Below are 24,196 nucleotides of genomic sequence, written 5' to 3'. Positions count from 1 at the left end.
GGTTTCTAGGCGACCTGAAAGCATATTTGCAGTGACAGTTTTCTGCTTTAGATACCCCCCAAGGCATCAAGGATTTGGAACTGTAATGGTTTTGGAATATTGCTAAAATAACTGTAGTCTTGTTTACCCAGCCCACCCCTGTTCTTCCTCCTTTCTTGTCCAACGACCGTAGAAAAGACTGATTATCTTCATCTAAAGTGCCATCTGTCAAAAGAATTCGATATGTTAGGCAGCAAGTGAACAGATCGGTTCTTGAAGGTGATGATTTGTTGAAAGCAGGACAAATAGGCAAGCATAAGGATCTGAACCATGAAACAAGAGGCAAATTGTGATGGCTAGAGGACTGGGGCAGAACATCTCCAACACATTTTTCCGGTATACAGTGGTCAGTACCTACATCAAGGTCATGGGCACCTAAAGGGCGTACTGATGCAATTTATGAAGGCCCCACCTCACAACTGCTGCTAACATCACAGTCAAGGACATGAACGGTCAGATCTGTTGTGGCAGCAATGGAGGGGAGGGGAGGGGAGGGGTCACTCAATATTAGGTAGGTGGTGTTTATGTTATGGCTGAATACAAAAATGTATAGTATCATTTACTGGGACAAAGCAGAGTTTTAGAATATTTTATTTAAAAAATCATTATGTACAAAACATAATTAATACTACATTCCAGTTTTAACAAGCCTTTCATTATTATTTAAAACTTATCATCACCACCACACTGGTTCTTTCCACCAAGTGCCACTTGAAGTGAGTAAGTATATTTCCGGCACGGTGTCGATTACTCCCCAGAGACCTGCAGCCGTGCTTCAGCCTCCTGAACCGTTCCCCGGGGCTCTGGGGCTCTGTGGAGAGAAATTCAGAGAAATCAACCTGACGGCTCTAACAGTAATGCTCAGGTTAATTGAGCAGAAGGAGAGATAAGCAAAGAGAGACAAGTGTTATGCAGAAGCAGCAAAACATCCAACAGTCTGGTCTGAACAATGAGCTCAATCACACATCCACCAGAATCTAAATGCATAATTGCCATAATGTGATTTCATTCCACTGCAATGCCCCAATTGTGTTCGTTTTTCTAAAGACCAATGGCCCTTCCATTTTTTTTTTGCCAGAGTTCGAGCAAACAGCCAGCTTCCACACAGAGGGAAAACAGAGTACCCAGCCTAATGATAACGAAATGACAGCACCAGATCCAAATAGCGGGGTTTCCACAGAGACTGCCGACCAGGAGGGATCAGGGTGGATTGAAGCTGGCCATGCCCACCAACAAGGACTCTGAGAATCTTACCATCATAAAGAACTCCATGGTACTTCTACATTCTTTTTTAATTAAAGCACTGAGCTCAGATCTAACTCTACTGGCCTCACATAGTTTGCTTATTATGAACATGCAAGGTATTACACGTGATATTATGCCTGAGGCACTAAAGTAGTTCTATAATTTTCTAGAAAATCAGCTACAGCGCACTCATCTCTTCTTGCCCTTGAGGCTTCTCTCCACTCGACTCCTTTTCAGAGAGAGTGGAACGCTGAGACAAATCACATGGCTCTCCTAAGACAAACTTTTCAAAATTAATCAACACCCAGGCTTAGCTGCTTCTGGGTCAACAATCTGCCAACACCATTCCCAGCTTTCTGTTTCAAGCAAGTCAACTCAAAGGGGCATGCTCAGAAAGGAACAACCACAGGAGTCGAGCAGAAGGAAGTGGGTTGAAAAGACAGTGCCCGCGCTGGGAGATATTTCCTCAAGCTCTGCACGCGGAGATCACACCATGCGACAGGTATAATGCCCTATAGTGCATTATTAATACACAACTATGCAGTTGCAGTCCACATTGCTCGCATTGCATATTCTTGTGAGGACTGAGGCTGAGGCTGCCTTTCATGTTGCTGCAACAGATGCCGCACTGGAGTGCTTGAAGTGAGCCTTTAATATCCTTGTTTTCATATTCCAGTCAACTCCGATTCTCCTCAGCATCATTGTCTCACAGTGGTCCTTTTTTCTGAATTTGATGATGTCTGACTTTTGTTGACATCTCATTTCACCAGCTTCTCCCTCTCAGCTCAGGCACAGAATACCTCAATGCCTAACTTTGAGCTGAATCATCAGCATTTTGTTTCCTGTTTTTGTTGTTTTTTGTTATATAAAGTGAAATATTCCTTCCCATATGGCAACGGTTCTGTGCCAGATTATGTGCAAAAGGAAAAGCACATAATCTGAAATGACAGCATCTCCATCTGAAAGAAAGAACCTATATGAGCTCTCACTAAGGATTACATGAACTATGTCTAATCTACTCATCGTTCTGCAGAGTAATTAAGCATTTTGTCTGCATTGATTGAAAACACATTTTAACTAAACTAATAACACACAAACTGTTGTACGTCTCGTGTCTTTTATTGAGCATACTGAGTAAACATCCGCAGTGCAGGCTAGAAAAAGTAAGTAAACATGTAATTATGGCAATTGGCAAAAGTTTCAATTAAGGAGAGTGGGTCAAGTGTGGGTTTCACTGGTGCTTTGCTCAGTAAATAAAGGCACACAAAGCCTGGTTACTGACGAGTCTGTTCTTTTCAAAGACGATTTGTCAGAGAGAACTACGCCTCAATGCAAGCAACTTTCAGAAGATGCAGAATATGCATTACAGACACACATTAAGCTGGAAAAGGTTACAGAGGCACTGCTAAACAAATCTGTCTACAAATGGAAAAAATTCAAGACTGTTGCTGCTCTCCCATAGAGTGGGTGTCCTGTTAAGATCATTTCAAGAGCACACAGCACAGAGCACAACAGGCAATCTTGCAAAAAGTAAGAACGAACCCAAGAATAACAACAAAAGACCCACAGAAGACTCAGAAAAACACGTTTTCAAAGGAAGGTCACCACAGAGTAAGTTGCAGCTGCCCCCCAAAAAACAAAAAACAAATAATAAATAAATATTATGGTCCATATTAAGTTTGCCCCAGACCAGACCACCTGGATGTTCCACAACTACTACAAATACAGAGACAGAAGTGTTTTTTTTTTTTAAAGCACAAATGTGTAACGTTATGTTTGGAGGAAAAAGAACACTGCGCCAATACCTAAACCTCATTCCTAACTGTGAAGCATGGTGGCGGGAGCATTGTGCTTTGGGTCTTAACTCTTTGCTGTCATTGAGGGAATAAGACATATTAAAACATTTTAGATTAAAATGAATGCACACTAAACTCAACTGAAGAAAGGTTGAAAAAGATGATGGTTTGCATTTTGGAACAGCTGAGTCAGAGTCAGTCCTGACCTTAACCATATCAGGATGGTGTGACGTGAGGAGGGCTGTACATGCAAGGCATACCAAAAATATTGACAAACTTAAACACATAGTCCAGAATTGTATTTGCAGCTACAGGGAATGTTTGGTGGAGGTGAAGTTAAAATGCTTTTAAATGAAAGGGTTCACTTACTTTTTCTAGCCTGCACAGTGAATTGTGTTAGTCTCACACACAGTATATGAATATAAACACATACATGTTTACTGTGGTAAAAAAGATAACTTATTCCTCAAGAAAATAAACATTTATAGATGACTTTAACAGAATAATTGTCATTAATTGAGATATTCTAGCAGCTTTAATACAAACATAAAAATAAATAAATTGTTTGTCCTCATAGCTTTTTCAACAGCATAATAATTGTATAGGAGAAAACAGGCCTTTGCACCACTACCACAGGAGAGAAACAGAGAAACATGGCTATTGGTGAAAAGAAAAAAAGCACAATTTGATCTTGAACTGAGCTGAAAAAAGACGCTGGCCACACAGGGAGATAAGGTGGTGGTCAACTCGACTGCTGTGTGCTGTCAACAAGCTAAGCTGACCAGTGAAGACACAGGCAAACCCCCAGAAACCCACACTGTGAAGGTGACACCGTCTCTGTACGATCACCTACTGCACTCACGGATTGATGACGCACATATTTCATTACAAGGGCTTTAGTGGAGGGAAGCATAGGGGCTCAGCCATATGTTTTCATTCCATTCAAGCAGCTAGAGACGCCTGAAAGCCATTGCTCAGGGGGTAACTGGACACAGAGACTATTAATCTCAGTCGCAAAGCAGCCAGAGGGGTGGTACAATTTGGCCGTCTGAAACACCATAACAATAACGCTCCTTTGCAGGTCTGGACAATTCGTTCAGCATTATTTGTGGCATATTTGCAACGGTCTAGCAAAGTCCAGTGATCCTAATATTTTCCAGCACAGGTCCTAACAAGCGGAACGAATCAATTCGTCCTATCTGAAATCGAGGAGCTTTGAGGTGGCTCCATAGTCTGAACCAGAGTCATCATGGGCCAAGGACTTCTGCCAAGCGAGATGGCAGAGTTAGGGACACAGCGCATCAAAACATGCATAAACAGGGTTTGTCCTTGAGCCCTCTAATCCAGGCTTTTCTTCAGAGGGGGACACAAACTGAATGATGAAAAAAATGATGGGGAACTGGATGAGTCACAGAATAAGTGAGCAGCCCCCTCGTATGCTTTTAAAAATAGCGGCCTGATAAAGCCCTTTTCACAGTGCAGTGGATAATTAAAGCGCCATGTTATTTATTCAGATATTTACAACAGCATGTGCAAACACTAACACACCGACATTCCAGAGAACAGAAAAAACAGCTTTTTCATATCTGCAGTGGCCTTCGAGTCTTCTGTGCAATTAAAACTGCCTTAGCTTTGCATACAAGTAGACCTATTTTGCATTCCTGGGGAGAGAAAAAAAAAATAGATGAAAACTAAAATGGTAAATAAAAACACTACAGGTCAGAAGGGCTTCAGAAATATATACTGTATTAGAGAAGGAACCACCAGTGTTTTTGGGGCTGATACCAATTGAGGGCGAGGCTGGATGCCATATTAACTTTTCCAGACAAACTTAGAAAAATGCATTAACATGAAGGGCTTCTGTAATGTTCTCAAGATGTCTCTCAAGATGAAATGTACTTTACTTTTTGGAATCAACCACATTCCTGTTGTACTCTGAGCACCAGCTTTGAATTATAATACAGCACTACAGTGTGGCGCTCAGAGAGGAAACACAACTATAAAAGGTCAGTTTTTAACGTGATTCCTTCAGCTTTCTGCCTGTTGCTGCTGTAGTTTTGGTGGTGGTTACATGTGGTCTGCATTGTTTGCTGTTTGGTGTGGTTAAGGAAGCTTGTTAGCTCTGCTGCGTTCTGATACTCACCGTACTGGGTTGAGAGATGGACTCTTGTGTGGTATCCCATTAGTGGTGTTAAGTATTTACTCTACTTTCCGCACAAGACAGGTTAGTTTAACACATTCTTTAAATATGCAAGTTTAATTCAGATGGTAAAAACCCGCCAGACTGATGAACACAGCACACCGAGCAGAATACAACACTGGCTGTATTGGGCTTCTGCAGCCGTGTGAGAGCTCCGTAGTTCCCTCAAGAGGTTGAACAAGGATCTGCAGTGACCTGTAAGCGAGGAATCTCACAGAGAGTTGCTATAATGCTTAATTCGCAAATATGAACCGGTTTATGGCTAAATGGGATCTGATTGGCTAAATGTGTAAATTTGAGCTTCCGCAGCCATGCACAAGCACCATAGTTTCATCTAGAGGTTGACCAAGGAACAGCAGTGACAGCTGATTGGTCAAATCAAATATTTTGGCTGAAAATCAGCTGTTACCGATTCACTACAGAGAAACACACACAAAAAAATTTACCAGATATTCAAATAATACCTCAACTGCATTCTCTTTTTTTGCTGTTGTTTGAGTGATAATCTTTACCTTTACCTTTATCTTTACTTAAATTCCTTTCCACTGCTGGTGCAATTACAAAATCCAATGTCTTGTCCTGGATTATGTTGCAGTCATTCGGTTTTCAAATGAACCATAATAGTCAAAATGGCCCTTTTAAACACAGCAGATCACCAAAGCTCTCTCCAGCCGATAAACAGCACTTGCTTTCATCTTTGAGAAACAGGGAGAGGGAAGAAAAAAAATAAAATTATCTGACAAAAATAAAAAATCCACAGGTACATCTGTCCATCCTGTCACTGTGAGAAGACAACTTACCACTGAGGGTCTGAAAGAATGTGGAGCTGATGAATGGTCTTTTTTAAAGCCATCAGAAACAAACAGACAAAAAAAGAAGCTACTAGTGTTCTCAGGACAGTTCAGACCTCAACACCACTGAATAGATCTAATCAGTTTCGAGAAGAAGGAGAAGGAGAAAATGCTCCAACTTCTAAGACTGAACTTTAGAGAAGGTGGAAAAATCTGCAGATTTCTTTGAGAAACTGAAAGCCAGTCTGCTGAAAGGAATACAGACTCACAGCCTTTAGCAAAGAACCCTTGCATTTTATATGGGGTAAAGGTAAAGGGAGGACTCACTTAATACCGAAACACTTATTATATTTAATCAATGAAAATATATACAGTAATTCTGCCCAATTCAGTACATCTGAATCTTTTCAAAAGGTCCAATTTCAGAAAGTCGATATTAACTCAATCTTAATTAAGTCAGCAGAGATTTTCTGTTTGAGCATGAGTAAGAGAGGGCAGAGAAGGCCAGCAAGCAGGAGGGCCACTGCATCTTCCCTCCAGTGGAAAGAGCAGTTTCCACTCACTGCTGAGACCTGGGCTTAACAGACCCCATAACACCCAGGAGCCTCCCATATGGAACCACTTAGTTTTACATGAAGTCTCCTGTGATAGTTTACCCTACAGATGTACTTTTCTCTCGCGGTCAGAGAGCCAGCCATGGGCGTCTTGTGTATACTAGACTGAAAAGAAAAACAAAATTCCATCACTGGAATTCTGGTCACGTCCGCATACAGGCGAGGCATGCTAGGAATACTATTCATATGTGTGACATACAAGTTGTGACTGTCTCATGAACTTGCCCTCACACACTTTCTCCGCCACCATCACCGCCACTGCAGCCAAACTTAGAAAACACATCTGAAGTCAGTGTATAAACACTGCACAAATACACAGCAACACCTGTTACTGCAGGTATCAAACATATTCTGAGGTACTATGTACAAGCACCACGAAACATAGTACTGACAGGTGGAGCCAGGCTTCAGGGCATGGATAAGGTAAACGGTCTCATTTGAAATGGATGTTATGGTGTAGGACAGAGTGGGTGGGGTTGAAAAAAGCCCTTGCATCAATGGGGGTGGCAACATTTGTTTAAATCACACCCACTGCTACATAATAGAACGCAGCTGAATTAAATTTGTAACCTTGTAGGGGTGCACTAGTCAGGTTAGGAGCAGCAAAAGTGTCATTTTAATAGAAAATGGCTTTTATCCTTAAGAAAAATGCTAGAATGAGTATGTGGGGGGGATTTCTACATTAAATTAGTTTGTCTTTATTTATTTATTTAATTCTATAATTTTGAGAGCCCTTCAGAGCCCACAGTAAACTCTACAATATGCTCTGTACTGCCAGACATAATATACAGAGGGGACCTGTCAGATGGTACTACCCCAGGACAGGATTTCGTGTTTACGGGAGGCGAGACAGGCAAGGAGAGGATGCTGGTTCAGCAACAGAGAACAGAAATAAATCCAGTGGCAAAGCCCAACAAGTGGTTTATTAGTGTGACGTGACAAAAGGACAAAACAACAAAACGAAAAGACACTATAAACGGAAAGTAATTGCTAAGTAAATGTATACACTATGTCCAAATAGTCCAGACCCAAGCAGAAGTCTATGGTAAGGTGCAGCCACAAGGCTGAAACCTCAATCAAACTCAATACACACACCAACACTCACTTCTACTGGCAGCTAGTGTTAGGAGTTTGGGCGAGTAAGTCTTTACTACTGGCTGATCTACTTATCTACTACTGATCTTTTGACAATAAACCCCGCCCCTGGGGGTTAGCATTGAAACCAATAGTCCCTACATCATGATGATATTACATCATAGCTGTTAATGAACATTGCTGCAATATCACATAGTTATTTTACCGGTAGGGATTTTTTCATGCCACCAAATAGTCTTTTTTTTTGTCTATACTTTTTCAGGTTCTACCAGAACTGAGGAGCGGCAGCCGCTACATCCGTGCCGGTGGAGTTGTCCGAGCAGGGATTAAGCTGACTTCTCTCGATGGTATATTTATAGTTCTGGACGGACTGCTCTTAATTAATTTCATCCCATTATTGTTAATGAGCACTGAAGAGGCCGGATCTACATTAAATAATACATAAACTTATATTTGCCTCATGCATTTATGATTAATAATACAAAATATATATGTTGGTCGGTTGGTCTAGAACAAAATTATTGTACAGCAAAGGATTTGTTCAACAGTAAAAGAAGTTACTAGAACATCTTCCAAGGTACAAATGTCCAGTGTTTAAGGTAGACTTAACTAGCATTAAATCCAGAGTGGGAAATGACCGTACAACACAAATCCATTAAGAGTTTGACTAAAAAAAAGGTTTCTTTATTAAACACAGCTACAGTTTTCTATGGTATTCTTAGTATTATTACTGGAGCACAAGCACAAGGACACAAAGAGCCATGTACTGTGTGTTTGTGAGCTAAAGGATTTCTGGACATTTTGTTAGAAAAAAAGGGAACTTTTGCTGAAACTTCACCTCATTTTACTTTGAGAATAGTCTTTAAAACCAGCATTACTCAAAATATTAAAAACATACTGTACAATTCATTTATTTTGGACTGTAACACTTGTTCTAGTGTTCCTCCGGAAAGTGACTTGAGTTTTACATTGTTTTCTTTATTCTGTTATTGTTAAATGTGTTTCTCTTTATTTTTTTTACTTGAATTATTTAATTTCTTGTGGTTAAGAATTTATGTTTGATTGTAAAGCTGGTAACAAGTATTTTTTTGTTACAGAATAATGCCCTTAAGTGCAAACTAAGTGTTTAGGAAAAGACGAAGAAATTATTGCCATATTATAGAAATATTGGAGACATTTTAATTCCTAACACACTCACACCAGAGTAATCTAAAAATAAATTGTTAGATTAACTGACTAATTGAAAAAAAGAATCATTAGATTAATCAGTAAAAAATTCATTAGATGCAGCCCTAATTACAATTATTATTATTTTTATTATAATTAATAGCAAAAACAACCAATTAAACTTTATTAAATTCAACTGTTTATTCCTCTTATAGCATCGTGGCGTCCCCGTGGCTTATTGCTTTGTGACACTAGCTGAAAGTTGCAGATAAGCAGGATTATGGATGAAAAACTCACGCATGTGTATATGTGAATCAAGGGGGGGCACAAATTATTCCTTTCCTACAGTTCATCAGTCATACAAAGCTCTTCAAGACCAGCGAGAGACACTGAGCTTTTGCTTTCTACTCCCAGAGCAGCCAGTCCAAAAGCAAAGCCAATGTCATTGCTGGGTATACAATGACCATGGTCTAGCTAAATAGAGATGGAATAAAGGATTCTGATGTTTCATAAACACAATAGTTAAACCACTAACAAACAGATCCATCCCCAAATCATATTCAAACGTTCAACCTCTCTTCTGCACTATAGAGCAAGCGCTCAGAAGCGGAGCTAAACAGTTGCGGCCTCCATAGGTGTTCAATCTTACTTTCACCAATCCATGTATGGCCATATTAAAAGAAATAAGTCATGCTCAGAGTCGTACATATGGATGATCCAGTAGATCCGTCCCACAGTTGAGCATTACTCAGCATTTCTTCTCAATGGATACAAATTTTGATTATGGTATTAGATACATATTTTGATGCATATGGTAGGTACACATTTTTAATAGAAATTAGGATGAACTATGAAACATGAACTCCCTCATGTTATGACTTTAAACTCATGCTTGTCAACCATGGATCATTTTCACTCCATATGGAGGCCCTAGGGAACATGAAAGAATACAATACAAGAATACTCACAATCGGCACCAGAAACACAAGAGATTTCCAGTCCTCACTGGAAATCTGTTGAGAAAGCCATCATGACGCAGCAAAGGGACCATTAATGCTCTATGTGGTTGGCTTGAGGTCACATGATGACAGCAAAAATCAAGCCAATAATTCACCGACTTACTATGATTTATATAATATTCTTTGTGGTCAGGTTTCACATCAGTGCCAGAACTGAGAGCTGCAAGTCAGAAAACAGCTGGTGTGTACTGCTTCTGAAATAACATGAACTATGGATATTCCCGAGGGTGATGTCTACACTGATGTCTACACTGATAACTGCAAACAGATTCACACACCTGACAACAGAAACCATAAATGTTGCAGGTTCATTGCAAAGCCTTATCTGTAGTGCAAAATGACCTCTGTTTTTTTCCCCCTCCTGACAACAGAATTCCTGCTCTACCTTCACCTCGGCCCAGAGCTCAATGCGCCTGCTCGTGTGCACCTTGACTGGACATCAGCTGCTGAGAATGGCCATGAAAGAAAGGCCTAAACAGAAATTTCATCCCTTTCCAAAGTCCAATTCCAAGAGACTGCAACATTATCATCATCCCACTGGACTTAAAAATAATTAAAATAAAACTGTAATTGTGTTTTGTTAGTTGTAACACTGTGCTATGGTCCTGGTCATAGTGGCACCACTAAAGCCCCATTTACATAAATTGGGGGGGGGGGGGGGGGGGGGGGCGCTTTTAACATAGTTGAGCCTTTACACCATGTCCAAAGCCTCCTGTGTCTTGTAAACGGGCTACAACCCCATAGCTCTCAAATTTCCACTCTTTCTATTTCAACTGTTTGCACAACTTTAATTTCCCTCTTCCACACGAGCGGCCACTGATGAGGGGCACACAAGTACACCTATACAAAGATTTAGGCACAGTGGCAGTCCGTCAGTTTCAGTCTCTGTGTGAAAGAAGTCATTAATAAACGTGTTTGTTTTTGTCCGTAAAAATCGGACTCCACGTGAACAGGCCTAAAGAACGTTAACCTCTAACAGAAGAAAAACACATCCTTCACTTAAGGAAAAAATGGAGTTATTCGAGGTCTCCAAAAGAAATACTTGTGAGCAAAAGCAGCTAAAACTGCTGCCTCCTTGGTGACCTGCTCTGAATGAGAGGTATGTATCGCCCCACCAAAAGAGGCCAATTTCTTTCCATCTGGACAGACGGCAAGGCAGCCATTTTCACTCCACATGGCACAGGAACACAAACAGCTTGGGCTAACAACTGGCTAAACTCCGAGGCTTCATTCAATTACTCTGGAGGAGGGACGTTTATGAGCCAAGTTCATTCCAGCGTAGAGGAAGTGGGTTATGGAAATATTGGCAAGCATGAAATACAGCATAGCAGTGCATTAACGTGAATGAGAGTCCACATGTGATTAGAATGACACAGCAGGTTCCCTAGAGACTTCAGTGCACTTCAGAACTGAATCAACAGCCGGCTTCTCAAAAGGTTTTAAACTGCTCGAAGCAAACAATTAGCGTAAACTGATGCACGGTTCAGTCTGATAGAGGTCAGCAAATTAGCCTTAGCACATTTCAAGATGGCCAGAATTATTTACTATAGATTGCACTTCAAATATTACAGATATCACAAATCAGCTTCAGCTTCAGCAGCAGCTTTATGTAGAACACTGAAAAGCAGATGAGGAATCACTTACTGGGGAGGCTTCTATTCTTCAGGAGAAAACATCAGAAATGGAGCTACAACAAAAAACCAAAGACTTTATTTAGCATATTGTATGAGGTGCAAGGAGACTTAACATTGAGACAGTGAAGGTCATTTGGAACTAATTAGAACACATACAGACATAAGAGGGACAAAATGCCATCATGAGAAACACAGACCTTATCTGATTGCTCTTGATCACAAAGGAGGGGTGGGTATTCTGGTTGCTGTCTAACTGGTTAGCTTATTGTGCCTCAGTTCTTGTAACGGTAATCTTTTACCATTAAAAGCATGCTGAGCCAGTCTCTAAGGCAAGGTCAGCTTAAGATGCTGCAGAACATTTTTTTTCCATTCACATATTAAAACCATTTCACAGCCTTGGGGCTACATTAGGGCTTTTTATAAACAATGACAACACAAAAAAACATCCATACAAATGGTCCAATGGATGCTTTTATGAGGCAGTGGAAAAGTGTATGAGTGAGGGAAGCCAGAGAGCATGAGAAAGAAAGAAGCAGATCCTGACCAGGTACAGTCTCAGTGACCACAGTGTGGCCATAGAACAGGACAGATCCAAAATTCTAGCTGTCCTGAGAGAAAAGACTGTTGTCGCTGACAGGTGAGGTCCTGACAGTGTTTCAGGTAAAATTTTTCACAGTGAAGGAGAAAGTTCATATCTTAGCTTCTTATATTTGACATCAAGTGTGTAAGATCTGGAACCTTACCAGTACTCTGCGCTCCCCAACCGTACTGACCCCTACCAGTACTCTGCACTCCCGAACCTTACAGACCCTACCAGTACTCTGCACTCCCCAACCCTACTGACCCCTACCAGTACTCTCCGCTCCCCAACGTTACGACCACTACCAGTACTCTCCATTCCCCAACGTTACCGACCACTACCAGTACTCTCCATTCCCCAACGTTACCGACCACTACCAGTACTCTGCAATCCCCAACCCTACTGACCCCCACCAGTACTCGGCGCTCCCCAACCCTACTGACCCCTACCAGTACTCTGCGCTCCTCAACCTTACCGACCACTACCAGTACTCTGCGCTCCCCAACCTTACCGACCACTACCAGTACTCTGCGCTCCCCAACCTTACCGACCACTACCAGTACTCCATATTCCCCAACCTTACTAACCCCTACCAATACTCCTTATTCTCCAATCCAACCTCATTGAGCTCTACCAACACTCTATATACTCCAACGCTAATGAGCCATACCAGTACTCAGCGTTCCCCAACCCTGCCCATGCCACCAGTATTTTCCATACCTCAACCTTATTGAGCTCTACCAGTACTTTACATACACCAACCCTACTAACCCCTACCAGTATTCTCCATACACCAACCCTAAACTGGAAAAGGGAGAAAAAAGGGAGACGAATGGATGAGAGAGCGAGCGAGAGCGAGAGCGAGAGCGAGAGAGAGAGAGAGAGAGAGAGAGGGGGCACAAGAGAGAGAGAACACAGCTGGGTTCAGAAGAGATGATTACAGAAGGGTGTTCCACTAATGAAAAGCACATGGTTACAATAAGCCACCAGTCAGCCATGGACAAAGTGAGGAAATTGTGAGGCTGGAGGCAGTGAGGAGAGCGGGAGACATCAGCACTGAGGTAAAGGAGAGGTGGTGCTACAAGAAAGCAAAAAAACAACAAAAAATGAAAAATTACTACTGGATTTTTTTTTTTGCTGTTCACCGAACACAGCAGAGTATGAGATCAAAGGGTCAATTTATTATATAATAAGTCAAAATGTCAGCTTTTACAACCATTTCTGTTGCCCAGGTGTAGCCTTTAAGATTGTTTAAACTATTAAAAGCCCTGGATTTTGCCTGTCAAGACTGCATTTGTTGTTTAAGGTTAAACCAACATGAATACCAGAATACTGGTACTAACAACCAGACATTGAATAGGTCAGTTAAACACAACCTTCCCAGGGCAGGGGTGAAGGCACCTCAAACCACTATTTAGACACTGAATGAATGAATACACTGTGTGCAGAATTATTCGGCAAATGAGTATTTTGATCACATCATCCTTTTTATGCATGTTGTCCTACTCCAAGCTCTATAGGCTTGAAAGCCAATTACCAATCAAGTAAATCAGGTGATGTGCATCTCTGTAATGAGAAGGGGTGTGGTCTAATGACATCAACACCCTATATAAGGTGTGTTTAATCATTAGGCAACTTCCTTTCCTTTGGCAAAATGGGTTAGAAGAGAGATTTGACGGACTCTGAAAAGTCAAAACTTGTGAGATGTCTTGCAGAGGGATGCAGCAGTCTTGAAATTGCCAAACTTTTGAAGCATGATCACTGAACAATCAAACGTTTCATGGCAAATAGCCAACAGGGTCGCAAGAAACGTGTTGGTAAAAAAAAACGCAAAATAACTGCCCATGAATTGAGGAAAATCAAGCATGAAGCTGCCAAGATGACATTTGCCACCAGTTTTTCCATATTTCAGAGCTGCAACGTTACTGGAGTATCAAAAAGCACAAGGTGTGCGATACTCAGGGACATGGCCATGGTAAGGAAGGCTGAAAAACGACCACCTTTGAACAAGAAACATAAGATAAAAGGTCAAGACTGGGCCAAGAAATATCTTAAGACTGATTTTTCTAAGGTTTTATGGACTGATGAAATGCGAGTGACTCTTGTTGGGCCAGATGGATGGGCCCGAGGCTGGATCAGTAAAGGGCAGAGAGCTCCACTCCGACGCCAGCAAGGTGGAGGTGGGGTACTGGTATGGGCTGGTATCATCAAATATGAACTTGTGGGACCTTTTCGGGTTGAGGATGGAGTGAAGCTCAACTCCCAGACCTACTGCCAGTTTCTGGAAGACACCTTCTTTAAGCAGTGGTACAGAAAGAAGTCAGTATCGTTCAAGAAAAACATGATTTTCATGCAGGACAATGCTCCATCACATGCATCCAAATACTCCACAGCGTGGCTGGCCAGTAAGGGTCCTGACCCTCTTGTTCACCTGATCTGAACCCCATAGAGAACCTGTGGTCCCTCATAAAATGTGATCTACAGGGAGGGAAAACAGTACACCTCTCTGAACAGTGTCTGGGAGGCTGTGGTGTCTGCTGCACGCAATGTTGATTGTAAACAGATCAAGCAACTGACAGAATCTATGGATGGAGGGCTTTTGAGAGTCATCGTAAAGAAAGGTGGCTGTATTGGTCACTGATTTGTTTTTGGTTTTGTTTTTGAATGTCAGAAATGTTTGTTTCTAAATTTTGTGTTATATTGGTTTACCTGGTGAAAATAAACAAGTGAGATGGGTATATATTTGTTTTTTATTAAGTTGCCTAATAATTCTGCACAGTAATAGTTACCTGCACAAACGGCTATCCTCCTAAGATAGCCAAATCTAAAAACACCCACTCCAACTTCCAAAAATATTCGTTGAGTCTTTTGGGTTGATTGAGAACATAGTTGTTCAATAATAAAAAGAATCCTCTCAAATACAACTTGCCTAATAATTCTGAACACGCTGTAGTGGAAGGTTTTAGACTGGCTAAGTCAATCATCCTATATAACCCATATGACTTATAACATATAACATATAATAAGCACCTCTTGAAGAAGAGACTAAGCAAACCAAGCAAAAAGAATCTGGAGAAAGCTTGAATAACCCACACAAAAGAAGAACGTCACTGTCAGGTGATGTCAGAGGGTCACCAGCTTGATATGCAACCAAATATTGTGTCATTTTCCTCATCATTCCTATACTTTTGTTCACCTAAACATTAGGTGGTCAGCCCCAACGATGCCATGTTCCAAGTTGTTTCGATCGGCAGCATTTGGATAATACAGTGCAGAGAACTTCATCCGTGATCCGTCACACCCTGGACATCACCTGTTCCAGTATCTTCCCTCAGGTTGGCGTTTCAGCCAGTTGAGGATCAAGACCTCCAGACTACAGAGAAGCGTCTTCCTACACGCCATCACACTCATGAGCAGCTGAACATTACACTACATTCTGAATACAGTCTATTACATACATACATCCTATCCAGATGTTCTCTCACTCTTCACTCTTCTTTCTCTGTACTGCACTTTTATTTATCTGTTAGTGTCCCAGAACAATCTGTACTACCGTCTAAACCAGTGACTCCTCTGTTCTCCATATTTATATCTATTTAATCCAGTCTGCACTGTTCTTCTTTACTGCTGTACTACTGCTGCACTTTACTTTAAATATACAACTCTGCACATGTTAAGTTTACAGGTGTGTCTGTGTGTGTGTATGTCACACAGTGATGATTTTTTTTTTGTGTAGGATGGGTGTGTGTGTAGGATGGGTGTTTGTTACGTCTGTAATGTCAATTGTCGTGCACTGTGAGCTACTGTAACCAAAAACAAATTCCTTGTATGTGTAAGCATACTTGCCAATAAAGTCTGATTCTCATTCTGAATAATTAGCCAAAAGAACCCAAACCTAAACAAGTAAGGAATCTAGCTGAAAACCCCATTCCCTCAGCAAAGCGAACCTTTAGCAAGAACTACAGGGATACTGCTTTCTAAAGCTTAAGCATCCTGAGTACTGAATGCAGTTGGCTTAGAAACATTAAAGAACAATCTTCAACATTTCTGATCAGTTCTGGCCAAGGAGTGAGAACGAGAGCGATGGGGGGAGAGAATGCAATTCTGCCATTTATAAAAGAGCAATAAAAAGCAATAGCCTATTTGGTTCCAATGCAGTGCTGAACTGGTTTCCGGTGCACATATTACAAATCTCAAAGTATTGAATGCCCTCAATGACTTCTTCATTTTAGAATGACAGAGCGAAGAACTTTTTTTAAGATCTGATCATGGGGGTAATTACTTAGAGAGAGTGCGCGCGCGTGTGTGTGTGTGTGTGTGTGTCAGAGTGGAGATTGCTGCCGTTCAGCAAGCCAGCAAGAGTTTAGAAATGTAGCAAAAGTCATTTTCTCTTCATTTTCCAAGCAGAGGTAAAAACCATCATGGAAATAACACCTGCCCAGACCAAGAGTAAAGGTAAAGGTGCACGTATTTGTCACTGTACAGCGAAATGTGTCCTCCGCATTTAACCCATCTGTGGTAGTGAACACACACACACACACACACACACACACACACACACACACACACACACACGTGAACTAGGGGCAGTGAGTACACACACACCCAGAGCGGTGGGCAGCCAACTCCAGTGCCCGGGGAGCAGAGAGGGTAAAGGGCCTTGCTCAAGGGCCCAACACTGGCAGCTTGCCGAGCCCGGGAATCGAACCCACAACCCTGTTATCGATAGCCCGGCTCTAACCGCTGAGCCACCACTGCCCAAGAGGGTCGGCTGAACACAGCAAAGGGTGTTCTGAATGATCACAAAGTGAAAGGAGATAAAAGAAGTAACTGTGAGGTAGACAAGGGGACAACATTAACCACCACTGGTAGTTTCCTCCTTAACAATAAAGGTGACAAAAAAGGGCAATACCACGGAAGAACCACCTTCAATGGCTGTTTTTTTTTTTGACGGAGGCTTTGTGTAAAGATGACGTATAAGTGCCTAGAACTGTACACCAAAGCCAAGAACCAAGCAAAAGCTAGGAGTTTACCACACTGGCATCAGTCTGAAGCCACCACTGGCACATTGGACAGCGAGACTGCAAGAACGCCAAGAAAAGCTGACCTATCCAGGCCAGAGTAGTGTCCACAGGATTTACAATTTATAAATATTTACTGGACATAATTACAAAAGCTGCTCAAATACACTGTGCTGGGGGTCAAACAAGGAAGGTCGGCTTAGAAAGCTGTTCAGGAGACTGAAGTGAAGAATGCTTATATATGAAGAAAAAAAAAAAAAAAGTCTGTTTTCCTAAACTAAGAGTGATCCAGGGTTGTACAGTAAGTCAACACTATGGCAAGAAAAACAGACAAAGTCCCTGACATTCAACGTCAGACAACACCCCCACACACATGTTTGAAAATAGCATTTGCTGATATGTTTCTGACATCAGTGGATTTCTTCACTGCAACAACAAAAATGATCCAAGCACCGTGCACTGGAAAGTATGCATGGTATTACTAGGACAGATTTGGGCTGAAAGAGCAGATGCTGAAAAAAGTAGATAAAGCTTCAGAAGTCAAGGATAAGAATCCTTCAGAAGTCAAAAGTTATATGTTTGGTTCAGTTCAGTTTGGCTGGTGGGTGGGGGCTGTTTCTTACAGATTGGTCTTTAATTCAGCACAGGGAAAATAGCTAAAGTCCACTGGGAGGTAGCTTTTCCCTTCAGGAGTTTAGTTGGTTTGCAAAACTTAGAGATATTCAGGTTGGAGAAACCCTATACTTGTACAAAAAAAAAAATGTATGCTTTGTATGCTTTGTATGATTGTTGTAGTTTGCTAGTCATTTATCATTACAGTCAAAACAGACAGCAAAATGTCCTAGCGAAGAGCCCAGCACTCATCCATACAGATGGCCCAGCTATAAGAGACCAGCCAACGATCCGCACAATTGTTAAATTTAGGGGGATTGTACATTCAATCATAATCCACAACATGTCAGCTTTGCACCAGTGCCCCCATCAGTCCTCCTGTAATGAACAGGATTATTACTGCCACTTCAATTCGATATCTGGAATGAACACTTCAAAAGTGCTTGTGCTTTACGTCTTGATCAAAAGCACCCGACTATCCCTTAAATTACACTAACCAACACTGAATCAGACCTAGGAGATGAAAGAACCGCTCAAAACTGCAGAAGATTAAAACAACAAAAAAAGGCCATCAGAACTTCTTTCCATTTGGGATTTTTCTTTTATATCCCCCATTAATAAATAAGAACTGCTTAGTTAGGAATATATCAACATAAAAAGCACCTCTCAAATCACAAAATCCAAGCTATGCCTCCCAGAAAACTGATTCAATCTGGTACAGTTTTAACCAGGGCTGATTCAGCGCTGCTTACCGCCGACTATCACAGCCCACAACCATTATTAACACATTCAGCATATTAGTTATAACGACTTTGCGAACACACCAAAAAGTAAATGGGTGGGATTAACAGTAAAGCCTCAAGCAGATCCATATCAATGATGTCCTATAGCTTTAATTACACCAACCACTGCAGCTGCATTCAAGGTTTCGGTGGTCAGCATTCTTCTTTAATGGGAAAACATGAAGAATAAGCATAAGATATAACCGTTAATTAGGCAGCAGAACAGAAGAAACCTGTCTAGCGATCAGTGTAATTGGACATGCCTTCTAATCCTCTTTAAATCCAGTCCGATTAGACTCAATGGCCAATGACAGGTCTTGAGGGCACGTAGAGAAGATAAATCTCAAACTCCAGGTTATGTCATCAGCTATGGAGAAAATATTAATGATCAAGTATTTACAGAGTATTAGTCCGGAGCAGAAAAACGGCACAGGACCAGAGGATTCTTTCAAAAAGTAACCAATTAGATGGTGCAGGCTCATTCAGAAGAGCACACACACACACTGAGAGCACAGTGTATTGGTTACTATAATAGGGGGAAAGTCCTCATTAACCTCAACAAACTAAATAAATCAGTTTAAAGCTTCTGTAACTCAGAATCAGGAAGGCAAGCTAAGCCTTGTTGGCAAAATAAAAAAAACCTGAAGCGCTAATGTAATGCAAATAGAGCAGCCGAGCAGACAGGCGACTCAATTCACAAGTTTCCCCTTCTGACACATTTCCACCATCAGGAATGATTTTCCAGGCCAGGAGCTCAATCGGTAGCGCCTGACAGTGCAGATGATTTGCTAGTGTGAGAGATTAAAAATGTCCATCTTTAGCTCTCTGATCAAGCTCAGGAGTGATTGTAGAATTGGCTATGTTAGCCATCTCCAATATTTTATCCTCTCTTTTTCAAAACGTCCTCCATGAGTCCTGCAGAGCGAGATGGTCAGCAAACGCGACTGAACAAGCAACTCAGGGCAATTGGAATCTGGAATTTCAACACGACTTGCAAGTTAGTAAGACACTGCATATCCAGCTTCATCTGAAGACCAGAATGGCTTCTGTGTTCCCCAAAAACATCTATGCTAAGACAGTACATTACTAGATAGCAAGCTGTCTGCCAAGAGTAAATAATAAAAGGCTTTCCCCCTGTTCACCTTGGCCCAATCAATCCACTTAGCCATGAACAGTGCACTGGCAACACAAAGGAATCCATAAACCAAATTAGGTGTCCTCGTGCCTCACAGCAAAAGACAACTAACAAAGTTGAATGGAGGGTTTGAAATTCTTCCTTTTCCATGATAATGAAGAAAAAGGGAGAACTTAAATTGAAAACTTGTTCTACTTTAAGTCCGGGTTTTTGTGAAATACCACTGCAGATTAAGGATGTGCACTCAGTTGAGCCTTTTTAACCATTAAATCACGACTAAACCCCCAAACTGAAACGCTGCCTTCAGCTTCGAAAATTCTATGCCTTGGAATCATGGCTAACTAAACTAGCAATGTAAAGTGAAGACTAGCCTGAGAGCACATGTCCAGACCAGTCAGGATATTAAACAGTTTTAATGCTCTAAGGGTTCTTCACTAGTCTAACTTTCTTTGTTTACTGTTGCCAAGTTTCCTGGCAGGACATCAACTCCTACTACAGACTGCCAAAGTGGACTGTGTGCTACAACACCTTCAGAAAATAACAGTGGATATCTACATGGCACAGTGTCTCAGGGCTGCCATGAGGAAAATGCAGTAAGGAAACCTCATTTCAGGAGACATGCAGATAGTTATAGTGAATTAGGGATGGGCGATATGGTAACAATACTAAATACTATACACGATATTTAAAGACTTTTTTCACGATACACAATATTTATCACAATACATGTAAATCACAGACTACAAACATCCGTAGCCACAATTTCGATACTCTCCCGTACTAAATAGTGTCATTCTTATGCAACATTTGCTGCTCTTCATCTAAATAAACCAGTCTAATTACACAGTTCGTAATGAAACCTGCAGCTTATCAGTGTTTATTACGCATTAACAGTATCCTCGATACGCTTAGGAAAGCATAGTTATCACTATAACAACATTTATCAACATACAATAAAATATAGTCATACTGCCCAGCTCTATAGTGAAAACTAAGGGCACAGCAAAAAGTACAAGAAATGAAATGTATGAAAACAGTTTTTCCCTTTGCATATTCTAATGGTCTCCGTCTTTCATAGAAATCCCTGCCAATGATCAAACACACATCTGAGAGCGTTCTATCGCAGTTCACATTGAGTAAAAAGGCAGGGGCTTATGCTGGCACAGTCAAACCAATTTGTGCAGTACATAATTAGAGCTTGACCTCCAAAGCAAAAATCAGACTGAACTAGAGACAGCGCCACTTCACGTTTGCTTTTCCGATACGGACACTAAAATCTTCCCTATCAGCCGATATGAACCATTCTTCAATTTTTCCACCCTACTTCAGTTTAAAATCCTGTGTGAAATCCTTAGAGAGCTTAGAGAGGAGTGGGTCTAGGACGGCGGTTTTGTTGGCTTAATTCAGCAAAACACAAAACACAAAGGGAGGTGCATACCTAATGACTTCCTGTGAAAAGCTTGCGATGTAGTGGGAGATTACAGTATGGGTGAAAGGAAGGTTATGTGTAACCTTAACTGGTAAGTGTAGGACCTTTGTATCTTCCTGTGCTGCTTCACTTCACATTAAGCGACAAATGATAAAGGAAGAGTTGCTGATCGGATCACAAACGGCCATAGCAACGTAGGAGAGGGAAGTTGATTCAGTGAAATACTGACGAACAGAGGAGCCTGACCTGATCGAGCTTGCGATGTAGTGGGTGATTAGAGTATGGGGTAACAGAATGGGCTGGGCCCTATGTGTTAGGTGCAGGATTGTGTCATCCTTCTAAATTACTTCACTTCACTAATCTGTTTTTTTTTTTTTTTACTTCCCTTTAGGTAAAACATCTAAACGGTCTCACACCACTCATTCTCAAGCTACTAGAACAGCCCACAGGAGGACAATCACAGCTAGCATCGCCACATCATGTGTGCTGTTTCAGGCTAGATTTGTTTTTAGGACTTGATCGGATTCATTCTTTATTCCCTCACCAAGATCCAGCATCTCCTGCTGCTTTCAGCCCAGTACTGATACCCACCAATACTGAAAAGCTATCTCTATGATGTACCTAAAATATATGTGCGTCATTAAACCCCCATTGGAACCTCTTCAGCTTAACTCATGAACTTAATAATTCTATTTATTGCTACATCCCCTGTGTCACACCCTCTTATATTTCCTATCTGAATGAACTTATCAGTGGTCAACATCACCTATTGACCACTGGTCCTTCTTACGCTACCTTCCCAACCTTCAGGCTCTACTACCTCATTATCAGGTCCATCTGCTTCCTATTCAGAGACTTTTTAAATCACTTTTTATTGTCTGCTGAATCTGGCAGCTGTTCTGTGCATTGTGCCAAAAATCCATGATAAATGGACCAATAGAAATACCAGAAGTGACTTCTTTTTACATTGACTTCCATTTAAAGTTAAGGAGGGTTTCTACTTCTCCTGTAAAACTGCCACTTTAGGGATACATGGTTTTGCATGAAAGCGATGAGACACACATACAATTGACATTTTAGTCAAAAATCACATCTGATAATTTAATAATTCAGCATTAACTCAGCACAGAACCCGCAGAGATGCGTACAAATAGGAAAAACAGACTGCATGTGGATAGAAATATGAAAATGAAGGGGTGCACCTTTTGGTTCAAGAAGAGTTTTTTCAAGGAAGAAAAATAACTTTCCAAAACAACTCACTGCAAATTAATCTCTTGCATATTTAATAAAATATCATATTCACAACTGTAGACAAACTGGTGATCCTCCTCAAATATTGGACATTAAACAAAGCTGAGGTCCCATTTAGAGTAAGGGCATTTTATTATGTATTTAATGCTAAATAAAACAGTAGGAGAATGGCCACTAGCCCTGTGTGAGTAATAATGCTATATGGCAGCCACTCTAATAAACCACCATGCAATAACAGAACTACAGAGAAGGAACTCAAACGTTGAAACTGTGAGTCATATGCATCGCAGAGCCCCAATATCAAACACACAAGAAATAAAGAGCAATAAGGCAGGGAAATTTGAAGCATTAAAACTTATTTTGTCTCTGGCTGCTGAGGTTGAAGTAAACTGCAGCATTCTGCTAAAGATGTATTTTATTAGTACGGTAATACTTAGGAATTCTTCTGGGCAAAGCGGATCATTTCTGCCTCAATTGGCCAACACTGCTGCACAAACCACTCTGTCAGATTTATTACACATAAGCGTATAAACACGGCTGGCCCTCACAACCCTACTTAAACTTTCACTTTCTGTGGCTCAGTTTTAAACTGACCCCTCCAGAACTGGCAGGAATTATTACGATGTACACTTTTACTACGTCAGGCTTGTTCTGTACTGAACTTTTGTGCTGGGTCATGCTGTTGTGGGCTGGATGACAACGACAGCAAGATGAAAACAGAGACAATAAGGGCTCGGTCAATCTCCCTGCTTTGCTGAGAGTCATATAAAACAGAGTAAAGAACCGAGGACAGCTTTACAAGGTGATGAATGTGAATGATTTAATACATCAAATAAAGGTTGTGCAAGTGCGCTATGAAAACAATATGATGCTGTAGTTGATGCTGACATGCTATTTATAGGTGTTTGCCACTTATACAAAGAAATCTGAAATTTTAAAAACACTATAAATAAAGAAATATACTATAGGCAGAATGGTTTTTGGCTAAACTGTATCTATAATATTTTTTAAACTTAAATTATAAAAATGGTACATCTAATAGAAATATGTTTGTTCAGTGTGTATTGGCAAGCCACGTCCACTCTGAGGTTGATTCTAAAACTTCTAAAAAGCTCAGTATACAAACAAAAAATATCATAGTTTCAGTCATGAAAAAACTTCTCAATGTTTGCTGTTTTTCACTTTAACATAATGAGAATCAGGTATTAAAAATGAAAGAATAATGATAAATGGACCAAAACCAACGCTACAAAATAACCAGGAATAAAATATTTTAATTGAAAGTTAAGAAACCTAAACTTCCATTGCCAACACACAGGGATATGTTTCTAATTCTATTCTATAGAATATTACAGATGGATCTGTTACTATTTTAGAAGTAAATCAACAAATAAACAAATAAATAAATAAACAACAACAAAATGTATATATATAGTTTCCTGATAGGTTGTCCAGGTTTTGTGCTGAAAAATGTAAACGTAATAATATTTCTTTCAATAAACAATATTAATTATCTGTTCTGTAAAACTCTAAACGTGAAAAGGCTAGACTTCAGGGGTTTCTTTTCAGAATTATGCAAATATATATTTGTTTTTTTGACATAAATAAAATATCTAAATTGTGTGTTTGATAATGCAAAAAAACTAACAAACAAACAAAAATAAATACCAGTAAGAATATCACTAATAACTGGCAAGGTTGATCTGTGTGGCTTAAAAATAACCCTATTCACCCTATAGTGTCTCAACCATATAAACACCACCTCAGGCCCAGGGCTGTCCCACCA

At 40.7% G+C, this 24,196-nt stretch overlaps 1 protein-coding gene across 3 annotated transcripts in view; it reads right to left on the bottom strand.

Moving 5' to 3' along the window:
• Window positions 1-648: 648 nt before the first annotated feature.
• rad18 (RAD18 E3 ubiquitin protein ligase) overlaps window positions 649-24,196 on the bottom strand; it is a 62,334-nt gene continuing 38,786 nt past the window's right edge. For 2 of the 3 annotated variants that reach the window (XM_072683104.1, XM_072683106.1), the window contains one exon: window positions 649-850. In XM_072683104.1, coding sequence (XP_072539205.1) covers window positions 787-850 — 64 coding nt within the window. In that variant the 3' untranslated portion in view covers window positions 649-786. Of the gene's footprint in view, window positions 851-11,610; window positions 11,654-24,196 lie in introns of all 3 variants that reach the window. The other variant, XM_072683105.1, reaches the window with a different exon arrangement.

This window comes from Salminus brasiliensis, chromosome 7 (assembly GCF_030463535.1).
Source record: "Salminus brasiliensis chromosome 7, fSalBra1.hap2, whole genome shotgun sequence".
Classification (NCBI taxonomy): Eukaryota; Metazoa; Chordata; class Actinopteri; order Characiformes; family Bryconidae; genus Salminus; species Salminus brasiliensis.
This window is presented reverse-complemented; position numbering and strand designations above follow the sequence as displayed.